This window comes from Mercenaria mercenaria, chromosome 12, assembly GCF_021730395.1.
Source record: "Mercenaria mercenaria strain notata chromosome 12, MADL_Memer_1, whole genome shotgun sequence".
Lineage (NCBI taxonomy): Eukaryota > Metazoa > Mollusca > Bivalvia > Venerida > Veneridae > Mercenaria > Mercenaria mercenaria.
Window position 1 is genome coordinate 41,426,118 of NC_069372.1, and position 9,959 is coordinate 41,436,076.

The 9,959-nt window shown below is 36.7% G+C and overlaps 1 protein-coding gene across 1 annotated transcript; it reads left to right on the forward strand.

Annotated features, from left to right (window-relative positions):
• The first annotated feature begins 673 nt into the window (after window positions 1-673).
• LOC123533287 (transmembrane protein 203-like) lies at window positions 674-1,087 on the forward strand. Its single transcript, XM_045314931.2, has one exon. It carries the CDS (start codon window positions 674-676, stop codon window positions 1,085-1,087), a length of 414 nt encoding a protein of 137 aa, XP_045170866.1.
• The last annotated feature ends 8,872 nt before the right edge of the window (window positions 1,088-9,959 follow it).

The following is a 9,959-nucleotide window of genomic DNA, read 5'->3' on the forward strand; positions in this document are numbered from 1 at the left end:
GTATCAAAGTTAGATTACTAATTTTTACTTGAAAATATGACTTATTGTTTAATCATTTCTTAAGTACTACAATTCAAATACATTCATATTTGCCACTAAATTCATACCAGACTCGCATGCATTTTGTATATTTAATTTCTTGTTTTGCAGACACTGCTTTGAACAAGACCATGGTGGAAGAACAAGAACTGGAAAAAGTACAATGAACAACATCTTGATGATTAGAACTTCATTCTAGAAAATCCAGCATGAAAAATTCAGGATAAGACAATAGAATTACAGTGCTTGAAAGCTTGCCAAATGGAAAACTTATAAAACTTGACATAGAAGGACAGTTCTGCACATTTATTTTGTACATGAAATGGTTTGCAGCACAAGACTGAGGTTTGAAGAAGTTTGTCAGGAGTAGTTTTCATGAAATTGATGTATAAACAGACTGTTTTATGAAGCCAAGGACACATTTGTATGTGTACATGGACAAGATTGTTGATACTTTTAAGGATTCAATAAATTTACTCACTGCTTACTAGTTTCTGTCAGTCCACAGAAACATCTTCACAAATATTCATACATAAATCGCTGATCTTTTTTGACGACCAAATATAATGATATAATAGTGTGCTAGGCATAACAACAATGTGTTGCTGCTAGACTTTAAGGAACAAAACTGAAGATGTTTCTGACGTTGAAGGAGTTGGTACGATGGTTTGGGATGACTGCGTTTGAAATATGGGTTCACTTGGTGACAATATTTATATTTTCCATTCTGGTCGTGCTGAAACAGGAAGCTGTGATCGACATGAGCTGGTGGTCGGCATTCACACCTCTATATGTCGCCGACGGACTCAACACGTATTTCTGCATCATAGTTTTCATACGTCAGTATCAGGACTACGCTTTTAGACCAGCAGGCTTGAGACTTTTGTCATCGCTGCTGTGTTGTTCGTTACTGTTTGTGTTTAAGTTTTTATTGTGCCAGAAGTTTAGTGAACGATCATCGAGACTGTCTCACACAGAAGTGATCGCACCATTGTTCCCGTTGTTAGTGATACTGTCAATAAGATCATGCCAGGCTCAGCAACACTAATGACATTTCTTAGTCAGAGCAACTTGTTCTCTTTTCATATTAATTTGAAAATCTGTGACCCATAATGACTATCCGCAGTTCTAACATGCTTGTCTCTGTTAAAACACTCTTACACTAGAATGACGTCACGTTAACGTGCGGTGACATCAAAGTTTTTGTTGCAACCCAGAAAGAGTGCTTTTATGTTTTATCTACTGTTAGCTCATCTGATTTTTTGAAAAAAAATGATGAGTTATTGTCATCACTTGAGCGGTTGTCGGCGTCGGCGTCGGCGTCAGCGTTGCCTGGTTAAGTTTTATGTTTAGGTCACCTTTTCTCCTAAACTATCAAAGCTATTGCTTTGAAACTTGGAATACTTGTTCACCATCATAAGCTGACCCTGTATAGCAAGAAACATAACTCCATCTTGCTTTTTGCAAGATTTATGGCCCCTTTTGTACTTAGAAAATATCAGATTTCTTGGTTAAGTTTTATGTTTAGGTCAACTTTTCTCCTAAACTATCAAAGCTATTGCTTTGAAACTTGGAATACTTGTTCACCATCATAAGCAGACCCTGTACATCAAGAAACATAACTCCATCTTGCTTTTTGCAAGATTTATTGCCCCTTTTGGACTTAGAAAATCAGTTTTCTTGGTTAAGTTTTATGTTTAGGTCAGCTTTTATCCTAAACTTTCAAAGCTATTGCTTTAAAACTTGCAACTCTTGTTCACCATCATAAGTTGACCCTGTACAGCAAGAAACGTAACTCCATCCTGCTTTTTGCAAGATTTATGGCCCCTTTTGGACTTAGAAAATATCAGATTTCTTGGTTAAGTTTTATGTTTAGGTCAACTTTTTCTCTTAAACTATCAAAGCTATTGCTTTGAAACTTGCAACACTTGTTGACCATCATAAGCTGACCCTGTACAGCAAGCAACATAACTCAATCCTGCTTTTTGCAATAATTATTGCCCTTTTTGGACTTAGAAAATAATTTTCTTGGTTGAGTATTATGTTTAAGTCAATTTTTCTCATAAACTATCAAAGCTATTGCTTTAAAACTTGCAACAGTTTTTCACCATCATAAGTGGACACTGAACATCAAGAAACATAACTCTAACCTGCTTTTTGCAAGAATGATGGCCCTTTTTAGACTTAGAAAATCATGGGTAGGACAATATTTCTATTACACAAAAAAAATCAGATGAGCGTCAGCACCCGCAAGGCGGTGCTCTTGTTTTAGATTAGGTGTAAAAAAAATTGTTTGTTTCCAGTATCCTGACCTACCCTACATTTTTGACCCGACCCTAAATGTTTTTATGGCCTTGGAGAATAATTTTTTCAACTTTTGACAGAAAGTTGCCAAACTGCACTTTTTATGCTTTGAACATGGTCAGTGATGTAAGAAATCAACTTCCTGGTGCTCTAAAGGCATAACCTCCTTATTTGTATTATCCTGTCACTTGCAGTATTTTCAACCCGATATCAGGGTGCCGTATATCTTTCTTGATATACCGTCAGTTGATCATGTGACCAGTGATATACGGTCAGTTGATCATGTGACCTTATGATCGATATTGTTGTCATAAGAAATTTTGCAACGAAACCTTCATCATTGTGTTGGAAATGTCTGAACTAAGAAAATGAGTGGTCAAATAATGAGTTTTTATTCAAAAACGAAGAAGTTATTGCGATTTTGCCGGTAATCACGTCATTATATAAGTGACGTCATTACGAATATGACGTCATTAAAGCGGTTGTCGCACACTTATTTTTGTAAAATAAATTGCCAAATATCGGAAAATGAAGTAATGACAAGATAAATAGAATAAATTCAATAATAGGTTAGTGCCTAAGATGGAGAAAGTTTATCTGGCTCAGCTCCGGACGTTATCAGGTTCGCCTTCGGCTCACCCGATAACCTCCTCCACTTCGCCAGATAAACTTTCTCATCTACGGCACTAACCTATTATTCTCTATTTCATTTTTTGACACATAAATAATTTCCGAAAAGTCTCCCTTAGTAAAAAAATTTCCAAAAAAAAATTTCCGACCTACCTGCCCTAATTTTTTTGAGCATGTTACCGGAAACAAAAAAATAATTTTTAGGCCTTAAGGGCATATTAGAATCGAAATGATTTATAGGAAAAGAGTGTTTTAACACTGTTTATACACTCGTGCGGTAATATGTCGTGAAATTATTATGCCCGACATACGGTATAACCACTCATCGTGCATAAATATAAATTATTTCTTAGATAAAGAATTTGTATGCAGTTTATGCATTTTACAGAAAGTTTTGTGCCCTTTGACCACTTTAGGTTCAAAGAATTCCGAAATACCTGTCGAGAATATGTAATCACACCGTCACGGATATTTCTGAGTGTAATAATAGGTCCTCTGTCTTAAAGGAGACATTTGAGTAAAAATGTTGTTGTTTTTAGCTCACCTGTCACAAAGTGACAAGGTGAGCCTTTGTGATCGCGCAGCGTCCGTCGTGCGTCCGTCAGTCCGTGCGTGCGTAAACTTTTGCTTGTGACCACTCTAGAGGTCACATTTTTCATGGGATCTTTATGAAAATTGGTCATAATGTTCCCCTTGATGATATCTAAGTCAAGTTCGAAACTGGGTCACGTGCGGTCAAAAACTAGGTCAGTAGGTCTAAAAATAGAAAAACCTTGTGACCTCTCTAGAGGCCATATATTTCACAAGATCTTCATGAAAATTGGTCAGAATGTTCACCTTGATGATATCTAGGTCAAGTTTGAAACTGGGTCACGTGGCATCAAAAACTAGGTCAGTAGGTCAAATAATAGAAAAACCTTGTGACCTCTCTAAATGCCATATTTTTCATGGGATCTGTATGAAAGTTGGTCTGAATGTTCATCTTGATGATATCTAGGTCAAGTTCAAAACTGGGTCACGTGCGGTCAAAAACGAGGTCAGTAGGTCTAAAAATAGAAAAACCTTGTGACCTCTCTAGAGGCCATACTTGTGAATAGATCTTCATAAAAATTGGTCAGAATGTTCACCTTGATGATATCTAGGTCAAGTTCGAAACTGGGTCACGTGCGGTCAAAAACTAGGTCAGTAGGTTTAAAAATAGAAAAACCTTGTGACCTCTCTAGAAGCCATATATTTCATGAGATCTTCATGAAAATTTGTCAGAATGTTCACCTTGATGATATGTAGGTCAAGTTCGAAAGTGGGTCACGTGCCGTCAAAAACTAGGTCAGTAGATCAAATAATAGAAAAAAGTGACCTCTCTAGAGGCCATATTTTTCATGGGATCTGTATGAAAGTTGGTCTGAATGTTCATCTTGATGATATTTAGGTCAAGTTTGAAAGTGGGTCACGTGCCTTCAACAACTAGGTCAGTAGGTCAAATAATAGAAAAACCTTGTGACCTCTCTAGAGGCCATATTTTTCATGGGATCTGTATGAAAGTTGGTCTGAATGTTCATCTTGATGATATCTAGGTCAAGTTCGAAACAGGGTCATGTGCGGTCAAAAACTAGGTCAGTAGGTCTAAAAATAGAAAAACCTTGTGACCTCTCTAGAGGCCATACTTGTGAATGGATCTCCATAAAAATTGGTCAGAATGTTCATCTTGATGATGTCTAGGTCAAGTTCGAAAGTGGGTCATGTGCCATCAAAAAGTAGGTCAGTAGGTCAAATAATGAAAAAACGTTGTGACCTCTCTAGAGGCCATATTTTTCATGGGATCTGTATGAAAGTTGGTCTGAATGTTTATCTTGATGATATATAGGTCAAGTTTGAAACTGGGTCAACTGCGATCAAAAACTAGGTCAGTAGGTCTTAAAATAGAAAAACCTTGTGACCTCTCTAGAGGCCATACCCTTGAATGGATCTTCATGAATATTGGTCAGAATGTTCACCTTGATGATATCTAGGTCAAATTTGAAACTGGGTCACGTGCCTTAAAAAACTAGGTCAGTCGGTCAAATAATAAAAAAACCTTGTGACATCTTTAGAGGCCATACTTTTCATGGGATCTGTATGAAAGTTGGTCTGAATGTTCATCTTGATGATATCTAGGTCAGGTTTGAAACTGGGTCAACTGTGGTCAAAAGCTAGGTCAGTAGGTCTAAAATTAGAAAAATCTTTTGACCTCTCTAGAGGCCATATTTTTCAATGGATCTTCATGAAAATTGATCTGAATGTTCACCTTGATGATATCTAGGTCAGTTTCGAAACTGGGTCACGTGCGGTCAAAAACTAGGCCAGTAGGTATAAAAATAGAAAAACCTTGTGACCTCTCTAGAGGCCATTTTTTTCATGAGATCTTCTTGAAAATTAGTGAGAATGTTCACCTTGATGATATCTAGGTAAAGTTCAAAACAGGGTCACGTACCTTCGAAAACTAGGTCAATAGGTCAAATAATAGAAAAACCTTGTGACCTCTCTAGAGACCATATTTTTCAATGGATCTTCATGAAAATTGGTCAGAATTTTTATCTTAATAATATCTAGGTCAAGTTCAAAACTGGGTCACATTAGCTCAAAAACTAGGTCACTATGTCAAATAATAGAAAAAACGACGTCATACTCAAAACTTGATCATGTGGGAAGAGGTGAGCGATTCAGGACCATCATGGTCCTCTTGTTTATAAATGTACTGTAAATTTGTTTGCTGTCTCTCTACCCACCTGCTTAAAATGCTGCCCCCAAAAGTTTTTAATGGACAGTGTTGGTTAAAAAAAATTTTAAGTTGTGATATGACAAGTGCCACATATATTTCATTTAAGCATATAATAAGTAAGAAAGTTTAAATTTCATCCTTTTATACGATATAAACAGATTTGTCTTATTTTTACAGAAGAAATATTCTGTAAGAAACTATCATATATCTACTGGTAAAAGCATAATCCCCCCACCAAAAAAAAAAAGAATTGCCTACCTGCCTACCCAACTTCAAAAAGTAGGGTCGGGAGACAGCAAACAAAAACTTCTTTAAATGTGGCCTGACTGTGTTTGAAGGTGATCATTCAAAAATATTCCTCCGTTCTTTATCATTTGATGATTCGTGATGGTAATGTTTATATCAAAAATTAGATTTTTGTTGTAATTTGATACCATGATTTTGTAATATTATGTTTTAGGAAGTGTAATTAAAGATTCTTGTATATCCAGTAATTCTGAGAAAATTTCGGACATTTCAGAGCTCTATATTAGTTGGAATAGGAGAGTTATTTCTGTTCTCATGACAATTTATGATAAAGTTACAGTCTATCTAAAGAAAGCTTATGTTTTGAATTAGGCACTTAAATTATATTGCCAAAAGATTGTATGTTTTAAGATGTCAATAACTTTGTATGTAGGGATAACGCATGTATTTTTGTGTTATGATATCTGTAGAATACTGGGGGATTGGTTGGTGCTCGAGCCCCTTTCTGCAAATGTTGTAACACAAAATTATCTTGCTCCCATGCTTTTCGAGCATAAAATGTGTAATAAACTACAAATGAATATATTATATTGTCCATCAGTGTCATTGAATGTCCATGAAATACACAAGAATGTCTGCATTGTTTTGTCACTTTGACATCATTTCTTTCTGAATTATCAGTTATGGGGCTATAATACATTTACACTTTAATGTAGAATGCTGCTGTCGCACATATATGTAAAATGGTGTGTTAACAGCACATGAGTGCGAGAATCTCTGTTAACACGTACATGTTTACTCTCCTGTTAAAATACCCCCTGAAAATGACAGAAATGGCAGTTTTTTGCTAGAATATATATTTTAAGCAGAGTTTTCATGGTTTATATATTGACCTTTTCTTCGTTAACAACTGTGTATTAATGATATTGCCAGACCCTGGCACTGGATACATGTATTAAAGATAATTAAGCAATACTCTAGTCATTCCATGTTTGGCAGTATTTATGATCATGTATGTTCACTTTGTCTGTCTGCCTATCTTTATGCCAGAAGGAATATTTCTATAATAATTCAGTGATTTGAAATAAACTTGATTGTAAAGATTGCTTCAGTGTTCATTGGGTAAATATTTTGCACTTTGAAATGAACTGATACTGAATGAATTTATTCATTTTTTAACTCGACTTTTCAAAGAAAAGTAGAACTATTGCATTCGCCACAGCATCGGCATCGCCATTGGTTAAAGTTTTTGATGAAGTCTAATATCTCTTGTTACTATCGAAGCTATTGACTTGAAACTTAAAAAAAGTTTTTTACTATCAAGGTCTACGCCAGGACAGACAATCCCCTTAACTGATTTGAATTTTGATGGAGTTATGCCCTTTTTAGCTCACCTGAGCACGAAGTGCTCAAAGGTGAGCTTTTGTGATCGCCCTGTGTCCGTCGTCAGTCGTCCGTCGTCGTCGTCAACAATATAACTGTTAACACTCTAGAGGTCACAAATTTGAGCCAATCTTAATGAAACTTGGTCAGAATGTTACCCTCAATAAAATCTTGGACGAGTTTGATATTGGGTCATCTGGGGTTAAAAACTAGGTCCCAGGTCAAATCAAAGGAAAAGCTTGTTAACACTCTAGAGGATACATTTTTGGCCCAATCTTAATGAAACTTGGTCAGAATGTAACCCTCAGTAAAATCTTGGAAGAGTTTGATATTGGGTCATCTGGGTCAAAAACTAGGTCACCAGGTCAAATCAAAGGAAAAGCTTGTTAACACTCTAGAGGTCACAATTTTGGCCCAATCTTAATGAAACTTGGTCAGAATGTTACCCTCAATAAAATCTTGGACGAGTTTGATATTGGGTCATCTGGGGTAAAAAACTAGGTCACCAGGTCAAATCAAAGGAAAAGCTTGTTAACACTAGAGGATATATTTTTGGCCCGATCTTAATGAAACTTGGTCAGAATGTCAAATCAGAGGAAAAGCTTGTAAACACTCTAGAGGCCACATTTATGACTGTATCTTCATGAAACTTAGTCAGAATGTTAATCTTGATAATCTTTAGGTCACGTTCGAACCTGGGTCATGTCAGGTCAAAAACTAGGTCACCGAGTCAAATCAAAGGTAAAGCTTGTTAACACTGTAGAGGCCACATTTATGACTGTATCTTTATGTATTTATTGGTCCAAATGGTAATCTTGATATTCTCAAGGTCCAGTTTGAATCTGGGTCATGTAGGATAAAAAACTAGTTCACCAGGTCAAATCAAAGGAAAAGCTAGTTTACACTGTAGAGGCCACATTTATGACAATATCTTAATGAAACTAGGTCAGAATGTTAATCTTGATGATCTATAGGTCAAATTCAAATCTGGGTCAGGTGGGGTCAAAAACTAGGTCACTTGGGCAAATCGAAGGAAAAGCTTGTTAACACTGTAGAGGTCACATTTATGACTGTATCTTCATGAAACTTGGTCAGAGTAGTAATCTTGATGAATTCAAGGTCCAGTTTGAATCTGGGTTATGTTGGGTCAAATTAAAAGAAAAGCTAGTTTACACTTTAGAGGCTTCATTTATACCATATCTTAATGAAACTTAGCCCGCCTGCTTAGCTCAGTAGGTAAGAGCGTTGGTCTACGGATCGCAGGGGCACGAGTTCGATCCTCGGGCGGGGCGTAGGTTCTCTGTGACTATTTGATAAACGACATTGTGTCTGAAATCATTAGTCCTCCACCTCTGATAATTCATGTGGGGAAGTTGGCAGTTACTTGCGGAGAACAGGTTTGTACTGGTACAGAACCCAGGAACACTGGTTAGGTTAACTGCCCGCCGTTACATGACTGAAATACTGTTGAAAAACGGCGTTAAACCCAAAACAAACAAACAAACTTAATGAAACTTGGCCAGAATGTTAATATTGATGGTCTTTAGGCCAATAGGTCAGGTGAGTGATACAGGGCCTTCATGGCCCTCTTGTTTGACTTGGAATTGTTTGGTTAAAGTTTTTGATAAAGTAAATTATCCCTGTTACAATCAGAGCTATTGACTTGAAACTTAAAGTAGTTATTTACTATCAAAGTCTACACCAGGAGAAACAATCCCCATAACTCTGATTTTGAATTTTGACAGGGTTATTCCCATTTTTAACTTAGAATTTTGGTTTAAGTTTTTGATTGTCAAATATCTCTGTTACTATCAAAGCTATTGACTTGAAACTTAAAATAGTTATTACCTACCAACGTCTGCACCATGAGAAACAATCCCCATAACTCTTATTTGAATTTCGACAAGTTATGCCCCTTTTTAACATAAAATTTTTTGGTTAAAGTTTTATAAAGTTTTTACTGGCAAGGTTCTAATTCAGAGTCGAGTACTGAGAAAAGTCGAGCATACTGTCTTATGGACAGCTCTTGTTTATTTATTTTGTTGGGTTTAACGTCGCAGCAACACAATTATAGGTCATATGGTGACTTTTCAGCTTTGATGGTGGAGGAAGACCCCAGGTGCCCCCCCTGTGCATTATTTCATCACAAGCGGGCACCTGGGTAGAACCACCGACCTTCCGTAAGCCAGCTGGATGGCTTCCTCACATAAAGAATTCAATGCCTGGAGTGAGGCTTGAACCCACATCGATTAGGCCACAGGGGCAATGAATTTGTTCAGGTATGGACTTTTCATACTCCGTATAAGCTATTGTGATCAATCGCTGTCCATTTATCGTTCGTCCATTCACACTTTCCTTCAAACAAGACCTCAGAAAGCATTTGGCAGAATTTGATGAAACTTGGCCTGATTGTTCCTTGCATGGTTCTCCACCAAAGTTGTTTAAATAATTAAATTATTCCAACCAAAAGGAAAATTTATAACAGTCTTCTCCAAAATTGCAAAGCCCAGAGCTTAGGCATTTGGCTTGTAGCATTGTCTATTGGTCCTCTACCAAAATTATTCAAGTCGTGCCCTTGGTGTCGAACTTGGCCCTACCC

Bases quoted from the DNA above. Each gene is read 5' to 3' on its own strand.
- LOC123533287 (XM_045314931.2), top strand. From the start codon at position 674: ATGTTTCTGACGTTGAAGGAGTTGGTACGATGGTTTGGGATGACTGCG.